Source organism: Fragaria vesca, linkage group LG6 (genome assembly GCF_000184155.1).
Source record: "Fragaria vesca subsp. vesca linkage group LG6, FraVesHawaii_1.0, whole genome shotgun sequence".
NCBI lineage: Eukaryota > Viridiplantae > Streptophyta > Magnoliopsida > Rosales > Rosaceae > Fragaria > Fragaria vesca.
In genome coordinates this window covers 23,437,803-23,451,452 of record NC_020496.1, presented here as the reverse complement: position 1 = coordinate 23,451,452, position 13,650 = coordinate 23,437,803, and the positions used below count along the sequence as shown (strand labels likewise).

At 38.1% G+C, this 13,650-nt stretch overlaps 2 protein-coding genes across 2 annotated transcripts; one reads left to right on the top strand and one right to left on the bottom strand.

The window, feature by feature from the left end:
• Positions 1 to 545: 545 nt before the first annotated feature.
• LOC101294202 (DNA repair protein recA homolog 2, mitochondrial-like) lies at positions 546 to 5,393 on the top strand. The gene is made up of 7 exons (XM_004305658.1): positions 546 to 626; positions 745 to 975; positions 1,090 to 1,177; positions 3,405 to 3,577; positions 3,983 to 4,129; positions 4,223 to 4,357; positions 5,100 to 5,393. Exons 1-7 carry the CDS (start codon positions 546 to 548, stop codon positions 5,391 to 5,393), a joined length of 1,149 nt encoding a protein of 382 aa, XP_004305706.1.
• A 1,084-nt stretch (positions 5,394 to 6,477) lies between these two features.
• On the bottom strand, positions 6,478 to 7,931 carry LOC101304018 (glucan endo-1,3-beta-glucosidase, basic isoform-like). Its single transcript, XM_004303583.1, has 2 exons — positions 7,705 to 7,931; positions 6,478 to 7,562 (listed from the first exon to the last, which is right to left on the bottom strand). The coding sequence occupies exons 1-2, from the start codon at positions 7,799 to 7,801 to the stop codon at positions 6,616 to 6,618; spliced, it is 1,044 nt and encodes a 347-aa protein (XP_004303631.1). The 5' UTR covers positions 7,802 to 7,931; the 3' UTR covers positions 6,478 to 6,615.
• Positions 7,932 to 13,650: the final 5,719 nt, after the last annotated feature.

The window sequence follows — 13,650 nt, the reverse complement described above, 5'->3', positions numbered from 1 at the left end:
GTTTCCCCTCTTCAATCTTCTTTAAGTTTATAAAGGTCAACCCAAATCATGAAATTCCAAAACCTCTTCTAATATTTATGCAATATGAAAACAAATAAAAAAAACTAAGAAAAAAAAAGAACTTAAGAGTAATTTGGTCATATTAATGACTATATATACCAATCTTAGGTCGGGATGGAAACATGAGATACCGTTCTGATATTTTCAAAACTTGACATACTAAAGTTTATAAGGAGCAAAAGTTCGTATACCATTCGGATGAATTTCTCAACATGAGATACCATTTTGATATTTTTAAAACTTAATATACCAAAATTTATAATGAGCAAAAATTCGTATACCAGACGAATTTCTAATTTTTTTTTCGATGGATACACGAAGAGCTGAGGACTGAAGCGCAAATAAACTTTTTGCCGAGTGTGGGAAACTACACTCTCTCAACTTGGAATTTGCAGAGCTCAAGCTTAAACCCTCAAAACCCTTAAAATCCGACAACACCTAGCTTCTGCAAAACACATTTATTGACGAGAGCCCATTACAGAAAAATGGGGTTACTTCCACACCGTTTTGGTCTGGCGGCGCTCAACCAACCTCGCCTCTCTTCTTTACTCTCCTCCTTCCACCATGTCTCTCTCTCACAGAGAGGAGGAAGAAGAAGACACACAACGACGACTTGTCCTGGTAATTTGGGTTTTTCACTTTCTTTTCGGTAGGCTATATTGCATACAAATTATGATGTTGCAGCAATTTACAGCTGAATGTGGTGCGCTGGATTATAATGGCGATAATGAGGAAGATGCTAAAGCAAGAGAGAAAGATGCTGCCCTGCATTCGGCTCTCTCACGCCTTTCGGGCGATTTCGGGCACGAATCCATGTTATCATTGCCGCGGTTTTTTCGCCCCAGGCGTGCTCCTGTTATCTCCACTGGTTCCTTGAAGCTTGATCTGGCCCTCGGGACCGGAGGGTTGCCCAAGGTAACTAGTTGGCCATTCAGACATTTTGCACCAGGAACTAGCAACTAACTTCGAATATTGACGCATTGAATTCGCTTCGAGATTCTATTGAATGTTGTACATTGCTCTCTGCAGGGAAGAATTGTTGAAATTTATGGGCAGGAAGCATCTGGCAAGACTACGCTCGCACTCCACATTGTCAAGGAAGCTCAGAAGCTTGGAGGTGTGTGTATTAATCTTTCGTGTCATTATTCAGTCCCTTAATGCACTAGCTTAGTTTGTTAAGGAAAGTACTGATTTTCTGATAAGCAACTAAACATAGACTAGAATATTTCAGTGTTTTTTGTTCTAATCTCAGTATTCAAGTAATTAATATTTATAGTTGCCAAAAGTACCTAGTTATTAACTTAAAATTCTGTAGAACAAAAAGGAATCTATGCCATTACATAAAGAGGCTAGTGAGTAGTACTAATAGGAAATCGGGATACACAGGTAGAACGGCGATTAAATCGTAAGTTCTAGACTGAATCCTCATGATCGTAATTAGTTTCCCCACCACTTCTCTCCAAGGCTCGCCAGGTTATAGGATGAGTGAAGGCTGATAGCCTTGCAAATAGAGATACAATTGATTATTCCAAGGTTACTGACTGTCAAGACCATCCTTGAGGTAGCGTAACAAAGACGTGTCATGAAATATCAATAGCCATGAAAATCCTTTTACCCTAGCTCTCTAATATATAGCTGTAATCTGGCTTGACACAGCCTGAGTTCATGTCGAGTTCAGCTCATTGTTTGGTTCTTTAGCTTGGCTTGTAAACAGACAAGCCAGGTCAAGTTCGAGCTCTATAGATTTTAAGAGATTCAAGCCTGTGAACCAATGATCGCTGATAGGTTGCTTAGCTAGCCTCTTTGGGAACTTACTGAAAGATTCCCATTTCTGTTATCCCATGTTTCTTCTCCGTTTGGTACGTCTACTCCAGGAATTAGATTTGATTCTTCTGTATTTGATTGTCTTTGTATATCACCAAATGCTACCTGAATATTCATATATGGTTGCTTTGCTGCCATTATTCTCGTTCCCATAGCCATTGAGATTAATCTCATATGAATGATACACAAAACATTAGTTTTAGTTCTCTTTGTATGGCCAAGTACAAGCATTTTAAGAACACTTGAGATCTTAGTATTTATTGTTTTAGAAATTAAAAATAGAATCTGATATGAGAATAATTATTAGGATGATTTATTTAGGAAATCAAGCTACTTCTCATTCATTTGAATTTATGAGATTCTTATGATATTTTGAATGGCAAGTGGTCGCAGCAAATATATATATATATATATATATATATATATATATATATAAACAGTTCTTATGCAGAGCGAAGCTTCACTTTGAAATTAAAGTGTGAAGTTCCCTATTTGACTCACTTTTCGGTCATATTTACACATCTCCACCGTTCAGTTTGTAGAACCTAATGCATAGATCACTCATGTCAAGTTTCATTGAATTTGGTGATCGTTAAGGTACCGAATTAGATTAAATTGACGAACGGACCATAAATCTGTCTATTCAGAACTGTTTGTGTAAATAACGATTATGAAAACCCAAACAATCATCAAAGAGCAAAAATTATTGAAGAAGTTTTATTCCAAAAAATTGGGCAGTAAGGTGTTGAGTGAACGGTCTTAATTGCAGCCCATCAGTATTCAGAAAATGGAGTTGTTGGAAAGAGTGTTCAAAGAATATGAAATTGAGAGGATGAAAGGAACACGAGAATATTGGAGATGATTTAGGAGAAGATCTGGTCTTGGGCTTCTTTATGGGTTCATACCTTCAGAAGTTCAAGAAGAGTTCCATTTTTGTAGTTCTTTATAGTTGGACTGCAGTGGTTATCTAGTCTTAGTCATAGCTTCTTGTTTGTTAGTCTTTGTTCTTGTTGGTTGTTACTGTTGCAGCTGTGTCTTGGATAGTTTGGTGGGTGCAAACAGAATGCTCTTAAAGAAGATGAAAATATAGGAATCAAGGATCACTGGAGGAGAATTCTCTGTCAGTCTGCTCTTGGAGCTTTCATGGTCTTTTGTTTCATTCTATCGTTTTAGATTGGAATGAATCGATGGTTATAGTAATTGGTCTTGGCTTTTTATAATGTTTTTCTTTGTTTCTTTTTTTGGTTAACCTACTGGCAACTACCTATGATGCTCAGGCAGAGGTGCCTTCAGCCTGGCGGCTTTCTTCTTTAGTCTTTGTTGCTGTGGACTTATAGTCCCCAGTTTGTGTTTCCTTTCTTAATAAACTCTGTTTCTTCTGAAGATAGGCTTGTGCCTTGTGGTGCTGATATCTAGTATTCCTACTGGACGTTTGCTTAATTCCAGTAGAGTTATTGCAGTTTATACTAGTTTTCCATTTTGATTAATTCACTAGACTGTCATCACTGTTCTTTTGGCAGGGTATTGCGCATATCTGGATGTAGAGAATGCAGTGGACCCTGCACTTGCACAATCAATGGGTGTAAACACAGAAAACCTTCTTATTTCTTATCCCAATTCTGCTGAAAATGTGCTGAATGTGGTCGACACTTTGGCTAAAAGCGGTTCCTTGGATGTAATTGTTGTGGATAGTGTAAGCACTCTAAATGTCTACATGCATTCACAGCCAAAAATAAAACTAAATGTCAAAGATCTACATACATATTTGAGGGTACCTTTACTTGTGAATACTGTGACATTGGTAAAGATTCATTGTGTTGTACTGTTCATTCCAACCGATGAATGTAGTGTTTGATAATAATAGAAACTAAAGTCTGCTGTGCCAAATAGGTAATAAAAAATGAAATGTAGAAAGATGACTGAGTTTAGAGTTGAAATAGAGCAACTAATTAAGCTTAGAGAGGTTGTAATTGGACTTGCCGTCTACTTTAGTTTATATACCTGTTCTGCTGAGCTTTCTGGATGTAGACACTCACCTTCAATTTAAGTTTGATGATAAATAACTTAACTGTATTACAATGTATGCTTGGATTTTCAGGTAGCTGCTCTGGTCCCCCAGTGTGAGCTTGATGTTGCAATTGGTAGTGCATACCCAAACACTCAGTCAAGAATAATGACCCAAGCACTTAGGAAAATTCATTCCTCATTAAGCCATTCTCAAGCACTTGTTGTTTTTATAAATCAGGTTATAACCACTGTACTTGACATTTTAGTCCATCTGTTTGATCTCCATTGTGGAGAAATGGCGCATACTATCTGACAATTAGTTTATATCCAGGTTAGATCCAGTCCAAACTCAGGGCAGGGTTTTGGACCCGTGGATGAGGTCACCTGTGGTGGAAATGCCTTGCGATTCTATGCAGCAGTTCGATTAAGAATAAAAAGAACCCAGTTGCTTAAGACTGAGGATAAGGTAATTCTTTATTAGTTTACTAATGAGAAATGATCTCAGGTTCTTTTTTTGTTATTTCTTTGTGATGATGGTTACTGTAATTCAATCATGAAACTGTTTTGGAGAAGTTCCTTGTTTTGGTAGGCCAGAATTTTGGTCTCTTGGCCTATGCTGCTCAGAGTAAACCTAGTTTCTCTGTCAAAAATCAGTTTTTCATAGCAATGGGTACTATTAAAGAATATATCACTGAAGAATGAGAAACTGACAGGGGAAACCCTATGAACCAATGACCTACCGATAAATAGAAAGGAATAAAGGAAGTTGCAAAGAAAAGCAAATCGATGATTTTGTAAGTGAAGCATACTATTGTTCATGAGCTATACTGGCTGCTATCTCTTGTAGAGCCTGAAACAGTGAAACCTGTAAGCCAGGACCATAAAAATGCTTGGTAAATTGCTTTAGCAGGCTACGACCTACACCTTTTAGCCTGGACAATTATAAGATTTAAAAAAAAATAAAAGAAACAGAAAAACTAACTGCTTAGTGTGGGCATTGGGTTCAGCTACTTTAGAATATGTTGGAAAATTCCTCAAAGCATTGTATATGTTGAGGCATTCACATTGCCTCTATATTGGCCAAGATAATTTTTTCTTTTCTTTTCTTTTCTCTTACACTAGGCATCTTATTGTTTTTTTTTTTTCCCGAGGATTTTAATACTTTCCCTAACTAAAGTGTAAGTTTCTGTTTGTGTTTATTTCATTAGATCACAGGTCTTGGGATTTCTGTGCAAGTGGTGAAAAATAAATTGGCACCTGCAATGAAGAAAGCTGATCTGGGGATACAATTTGGTAGAGGGTTATGCTGTGAATCTGAGGTTTTGCAATTGGCTTGTGAACATGGGATCATTGCAAAAGAAGGAAACAACTACCACATAGGAAGACATGTTTTTAGTAATGAACATTCAGCGGAACAGTATCTGGCTAAAAATGATGTGATTTTGAGTAAGATGGTTAGGATCTTGAGGCATAATATATTCGAAGAAGATCTGCACAGTTAGTTAGACCGGGACTGAATCAGCATTACTGAAATTGTATCTCAGCCTGAAAGATCTCAGTGATGACATTTGCTAACTTGCTAACCGCTATGAGAAGTCTTGCTCTTGAGGTGGTAGGTTTTCCTCTAAAAGATTGTAGGTTACATGGGATCCAAGGCATTCTGATATGAAGTTCTCTACATTATATATCAGCTCTCTGTAAGGACATTTGAGCTCCTTGGTTTATCTGGAAACTAAACCACTACACAATTTACCTTGTAAATCATATGTATAAAACTTTGCCTCGAAGATTCTTTTCTAAATATGTGCCGGATAACGTACGTTGTCTTTGAAGATGTGCCAAGCTTTTTAAGCAACCGCAGATGTGAGGCTTATAACATGAGAATTCAATGGTCTTGTAACTGAATATTCACTACGATTGAAATAACTTGAAATCTTTCATAAAGTGAATAATTCTTCGGACCCAAAGAAAGGACAAGAATAGAACAGAACAGAACGTAGCTAGGTAAGCAGAAGATTAATTCAACAAAAATGTAGAGACTTGGTAGGAATGCTCGATCTGGTCTCTTCTTCTTTCTTTGTACGTCGTCAGAAATACGTTGGGAATATCAGCATATCTTGGACTAAAAATAGACTGATCAGACAGAGAGTGATGCCTAAAGTGTCGTCGTATACACTTAAAGTGAATTAGAAGCTAGTCTTCTTAAACTAACCGCGCACTTGCCTTTTCCACAAAGTTAAGTAGGCCGGTAGCTATTCAACTTGCGACCAACGTCTCACACTTGGTTTTGCTACGTAAAAAACTGGAAATCTAGGCCAAGATAATCCTAATTCTTGACTGAAAATTCAGTAATATATTCAAAAGCGTCTCTCATCGAGTCCTCCACCTGAAGTAAAACACGCCTTCATAAGTGAATTTTCTCACCCTGACGTTCTGATGACATGAATATCAACACTCTCGATTTGCATCTAATTCATTTCAATTTACATAACAAAGTTAAACAATTAAGTTAATAATTCGTATGATGATCGAGATAGCATCATTATGGAATGTTCCAACTGAATAATAGACAATTATGACTGTAGTATTTGCGTATTGGCATTATTAATTCGTATACAAATTTGGGTCTTGCCAGGTTTAGGGTTACAACCTAGCCAAGTTTTATTTACTCTTATGCGTTCATGCATAAGGAAAATATACTGCAACTATAATCCTTGAAAGAGTTTAGTTGAAATCAATAGGATAAACAGGATCTTTGGTTGGTAAAAAGAGTCCGAAATTCTTCTCAGTCTCTACTCCACTTTTCTCATTCTCATTGAACATGGCGAATATGTAAGTTTCTGTCGGACCTTCAGGTTTCTTCGGAGTACCACTCTTGACATGTTTGATCAGATTTGAGTGGTAGATTCTCGCATTCTCTATTGTTGTAACTTGGTCATCACCACCAGCGGAGGGCCAACCAGTCTCTGATACAACAATTTTCAACGAGCTACCTCCGGCCTTCTCTAAAGCCGAGTAATGTGCGTCGAGAAGTGCATCAAACAGGTTTTGGTACCCAAGTTGTCCATCTGAAACCAGAACTGATGGATAGGTGAAAAGAGCATACTGAATGTTGATACCCCGGTCGTCAATGTAACTAAAGTACGAGTACATATTAACAAGCAAGGGAGATTGATTTCCCACAAGAAAACCAATGATGGGATCAAGAAAGTCTCGATACTCTTGCTTGAACGATCCTTTTGATGGAGGGAAGGAGTCTTGAAGGATTATAGGATGAACAGCAGTGGAGACTTTAATTTTGTTTGCAAGACCAGCCTGGGAAATTGCATTTTGAATTTTTTCCATGGCAGGGCCAACAAATGGTGCTAATGAACCTGATTCTATTTCATTTCCTACAGCAATGTATTTGAAATTGACATCTCCATAATTTACCACATTGTTCTGGACCCAGTCATCAGCACTGGCCTGGTTAGAAGAAATATCCTGAAGGCTTTCGTGTTCGACGCCAAGCATGAGCTCGATGTTGGAGCCTCTAAGAGCTTCGAGAGCATCACGGTTAGGACCATATAGCCGCATCCTTTTGATGTTATGTTGGTTGTAAAGTGATATAACTTCTTGTGGGGGTGGCAAGTTGTTCGCAACAGTCCCATAACAAACACCAATTTGGGCACCTGCATATATATATATATGCATGATATGTACGTTAGTTGTGGAAAAGAAGCTAGCTAACCAAACAATAAGATTTTACTAAATTAATGGAGAACTGAGCAAACAATAAGCTAGGTTTAACCAAGTGAAGAATGAGATCGAGACCTGTTGTGGTAAAGGTAGCCATTACGATTCCAAAGAGTAGCAACAACTTGTAAACTGTGGAAGGGACTTGGGAAGATACATGGGACTTTGCCATCATGTGTATGCAAAGGGATCAAGTGAGCAAATTTTATGTTTCAACAACATTTGCGGTGCCATTTTTATAGGATGATTGATTCAAGAACTAGTATTAATTAATTGACCCTGACTTCCGCAAATGAATACAAAGTACTGTATGCAAGTATTTAGTTCACAAGTTGCATAGCAAGCCAGCCTAACTTACCAAATATATAATCTTCAGTTGAACGAGTCTTAGCATGTTTCTTGAACTTTCTTCCCCATTGGACAAGTTGAAGAAGACTTGCTCCTAATTAACTTGTCTCCATTGGAAGCTCCAGCTACAACATGCCGATGAGTCGTGGCCTGGTTGGTTAAGGTGTTAACTAATGATTTTGAGGTCACGAGTTCAAATCTCATTGACATATGTAGAGTGCGTGAGTTATTTAATAAAAAAGTTTAAAAATAAATAAATAAAAGCTCCAGCTACAACATATATGCTTCAAACACTTATGAAACGTTGTAATAGCAAGTGAAGAATTTAAACAAAATTGTTTACTGAATATGAAAATGAGCACACAGAAAAACGTATACAGCAAAGAAGCAAAAAAAATTGAAAAGAAGAGAAAACAACTTGTATTGTATTGAAGGTAATTTTACAAGATGATGATTGATGCAGACAACAGTGCAATACAATCCTTATATATAAAGGACAAGAACAATTGGATAAGCACTATAGAAAATATCCTCTTTGCCAGCTATGGAGAGGCACGTGATCCTTTCTTCTTGGTCACGAATAAGGACCGTTGTATATCTGCTGTGAGGTGATTGGGGGATAAAGAATGTCTGCAGACTTAGAAATGCTCAAGATCATCTGTTCATCTGTGAGCCACGCGCTGGTTGACCAGGGTCAAACTGTTGACTTTGGTCTAGCTTCAATACTCTCCGAGGCTACACTTTCTTGTTGATTTATGCCTTCATTACCATATTCATCAAGTTCACTGAGTTCTATCAGCTTAACAGCCCCCCTCAAGCTAGAGCTAGGGTTACCAAGCACTAGATTGCAACATAAATATTGAAAATGTGTAGTGCTTAGGCCCTTAGTAAAAATATCAGCAAACTGTTCTAGAGAGGGAACAAATTGCAGATTAAGCTCTCCCCTAACAACTTTTTCTCTTGTAAAGTGTATGTCAACCTCCACATGCTTACACTTGGATTTATGAATAGGATTAGAAGCAAGAGAAAGAGCAGAAGCATTGTCACAGTGGAAGAGAGGAGGAAATGGTAAACTCATATAGATGTCTGATAGCAGATGTCTTAACCAAAAGATTTCACTTGCTGTGTCTGCCATGGCCCTATATTCAGCCTCTGTAGATGAGCGTGAGACTGAGTGTTGTTTCTTAGAGCACCAAGAAATGGGACAGTTTCCAAAATAGATTACAAACCCAGTTGTTGACCTTCTATCATTGGGGTCACCGGCCCAGTCAGCATCAGAAAAGGCTTTTAGCTCTATTGGATTGGGAGCTGGTTTATATGTCAGGCCAAAATTCACAGTGCCAATCAAGTATCTGAGTATTCTCTTAACTGCTGCATAGTGTGATTCAGTAGGTATTTGCATAAACTGACACACAGTGTTAACACTGTAAGCAATGTCAGGTCTTGAAAAAGTCAGGTATTGCAGACATCCCACAATACTCCTGTAATGAGTAACATCTTTAAACAGAGGTCCATCATCTCTAAGTAACTTGGCATAAGGAAGGCATGGAGTGCTGCAACTCTTCTTTCCAGTCATACCTGCTTTAATAAGCACCTCAGAGGCATATTTGGATTGAGAAATGAAAATGCCTCCTGATGGTAAGTATTCAATCTGCAATCCCAAAAAATAGTGTAGCAAGCCCAAATCCTTCATTTCAAATTCCAATTGCAGTGCAAGCTTTATAACACCAATTTCAGTCTCATCATTCCCAGTTAATATGATATCATCAACATATAACAGTAGGTAAACCATGGTGGATGCAGATGCTTTAACAAAAAGTGAAGGGTCAGAATGTGAACATCTGAAACCCAAGGATGGAAGGAAGGAGGAGAACCTTTCATTCCAAGCTCTAGGAGCTTGTTTTAATCCATAAAGAGATTTTACCAGTTTGCAAACATAGTGAGGATGATGAGGGTCCTCAAAACCTTGTGGTTGAGACATGTAAACTTCTTCCTTTAACACTCCATGTAGGAAGGCATTTTTTACATCCATATGATGAAGTTCCAGTTAAATTGTGTTGCAAGAGCAAGGAACAGTCTAACTGTGGTGTGTCTAACAACTGGACTAAAGGTTTCATCATAATCAACACCTTCTTCTTGGCTAAATCCTCTTGCAACCAATCTAGCTTTATGCCTTGCTATAAGAACCATCAACATTTTTCTTCAACTTAAAAATCCATTTACAACTCACTAAGTTTTATTTTGCTGAGGTGGAACAAGAAACCATGTTCCTTGATGAGTGAGAGCATCAAATTCATCCTGCATTGCTTGTTTCCACTCAGGTACCTGTAGAGCCTGCTTGAATGTGTGTGGTTCTCTATTGGTGAGACTTTGATAGCAGTATTGATAGCATGGAACACCTTCTTCTTAAAATCCAATGTTTGCTTTTGGTTATCATTGGATGATCATTGGCATTCAAATTAGACAAAGGAATGAATGAGGAAATTCTCTCAAAAGATGTTGATGATGGTGGTTGAATGTCCATATGGATGTCTGAAATTGGAATATAAGGCTTGTCTGTGTAGGAGACAGGATTTTCAGCACCTCTGATGGAATCAGACTGAGAGGGATATGTATCAATATGATCAATAATCAATGGATCTCCAAGACCAGCAGTATTTAGCAACTCGTCTGAGATTACACAATTATCTGAAATAGGAGAGGAACCAGACTGTTCATGGTCAGATTGGTGATCTTCTGGAAACACAGGTTGTTGAAAAGTGATAGGAGAAGGTGAGGTCTGATCTTGGACAAGGAGAGGCATTGATGAAGGTGTGTGTGATTCATGTTGCACTGTAGATGGAAGAGAGCAAGCGGCTGAAAAGAACTGAGTCACCTGTTCAACATTATTAGAAGAAGAAACAGATTTTTCTGATAGTAAAAATTATTCTCATCAAAAATGACATTCCTGGAAATAATAGTTTTCTTAGACTCAGGATTATAGCAAATAAACCCTTTGTAACCTAGGGCATAGCCAAGAAACACACAAGGAGCAGTTTTGGGTTGCAGCTTATTTGAGTTATATGGTTTCAGCAGTGGGTAGCAAGTAGCACCAAAAACTCTAATATGATCAATGGCAAGAATTTTTTGGAAAAGAGCCTCAAAAGGTGATTTCATGGACAAATTTGAGCTAGGCATCCTATTAATCAGATAAACAGCAGCAGCACAGGCATGGTACCAAAAAATTACACGAAGATGGGCACAGTGCAATAAAGTAACAACAGTTTCAACAATATGCCTATTTTTTCTTTCAGCTAGCCCATTCTGTTGTGGAGTATAGGGACATGAAAGCTGATGAGCAATACCATTTTTATTCAAAAAAGCTTTAAATAAATTACTTGTGAACTCCCCACCCCCATCTGATTGAAAAATTTTAACAGAAGCTAAATATTGATTCAAAATAAAAGCACAGAATGTCTAAAACAAAGGTAAAACCTCCTTTTTATTTCTCAATGGAAAAATCCATGTGTATCTAATATATTCATCAATGATAGTGAAATAATATTTGTAACCCTCAATTGATACAGTGGGGGAAGGACCCCAAAGATCTGAGTGAACAACCTCAAAAGGCTTAGTTGACTTAGTACTAGACACAAGGAAGGGCAACCTTGAAGATTTTCTAGCTAAACATGACTCACAAAGAGACTGACATTGATAAGAAGAAGGAACAATGTTGGACTTAGACAAAATGCTAGACACTATTGTATTGGACGGATGACCTAGCCTCTTGTGCCACAGTGAGTGAGACACTTTATTTCCAAGAAAAGCTGAGTTTTTACTGACTACTGTAGGAAGGAACTGATGTGCAACTTTGACTGGAACAGGATAGAGCCCCCTTTCACACACACACCATCATATAAGACTTTGCCTGTTTCCTTGTCCTGTATAAGAAATTCAAATGCATCAAAGATCAGTCTCACACAGTTATCTTTACAGATGTTGTAAACAGATAACAAATTAGCAGCCAAATCAGGAACAAGTAATATATTTTTCAAAGAGAGATTGGTTTTTCCAACTGAGAGTATTTAAACCCTTTTTTGTAATAGGAAGGCTGTCACTATTACCAATTTGCATCGAGTCTGTGGTATTGTAGGTGGTGATGTTCTGCAAATGATTGATGTCAGATGTCATATGGTTGGTGGCTCCATAGTCCATTAGCCATACTCCCTCACTAGAATTAAGGTCACAGGCAAGCATAGCTGAGTTCCCAGATTGCTGTTGATTGAGATTAGCATTCCTCCATCTGCATGTTTTGGCAATCTGACCAGGCTATTTGCAGATTTGACATTCTACTGATGAGCTAGTAGCTTCCCCAGACTGGTGAGAGTTCTTCTGACCGCACTTGTAGGTTGTATGACCATGTTTGTCACAAATTTGACAAACAACATTCTTATAATAATTATTGTTGCCCTTGGAGTTGTTTCCATTGTTGTGGTTATTGTTACTTCTACCACCAGACGAAGGAAACTGTGGAAATGATTCACCATCTTGAGGGCTAAAGTGTCCAATAAAGGCTGTATTCTGAGAGTAAGGTGAGAACTGCTGATTTTCAGAGAATCCTTGATTTCCAACTGAGGCCTGCTGAGAATAAGGTGTGAGTTGGTTTTGAGAAAAACCATGATTCATAGCTGGGATTTGCTGAACTACATGCTGATTAGGAGGTGAGCAAAATCCCACAGAAGATTGTGAGCTATTCATAATATAAGGAGAGGCACTGACTTGTGAGAAAGGCATGATCATGTTGCTTGGAGCAGTGGAGGTAGTCATAGCATTAGGACTGGATGCATACATGTGAGGCATGGTAGGGACCTGCTGAGTACTGACTAATGGGTTAATAAAACCTGTAGAAGCATGTATAGGTCCATAGTTCATGTGATTCACTGATGAAGTACTAATAGCAGGATTGGAACAACTATGAGAGCCATACTGAGGTTCATACCCCACAAAAGTCATAGTAGAATTTGGAGCACCAACATTATTGTATCCATTAACAATTCCAGGAGTAACATTAGCATAGCTATTAGGAGTGCAATAATTAGATGATGCAACACAATTATCAGGCCAAGGAGATGCAGCATTTGAGGCATTAAAGTTTGAGGGTGCTGCACAGTTTGCAGCCCATGGAATAGAAGTGTTGAAGATGGTGTTACCAAAACTTGGAACACTAGGCATTTAGGCATTTTGATTTTGTGCAACCATAGCAGAAAATTGTGACAAAGGTAAAACCTTTTGTTCAAGTTCAATCTCACTTTCTACAGACAACAATAATGATCTGACCTCACCAAGATCAATATTAGGCTTTCCCCTAATAATCTGTCTAGTATGACCATACTCAATAGGTAAACCAGTAAGGATTAAAACTTTAACATCCTGATCAGACATCATAACTCCAAGCATTGCTAATTTATCTCTAACACTTTTGAATTTTAACAGATATCTTTCAATAGAGTCACCTCCTTTTTGAATAGCTTGTAACTCAGTCTTAAGCTGCATGACATGTGCCTCAGAGACAGAAGCATACCTTTGCTTGAGCCTGTACCATACCTCCCTAGAAGAGGTGCATCCTACAATTAGTGCAAGAGGCTCAGATGAGAGAGAGAGAGAGAGAGAGAGAGAGAGAGAGAGAGAGAGAGAGAG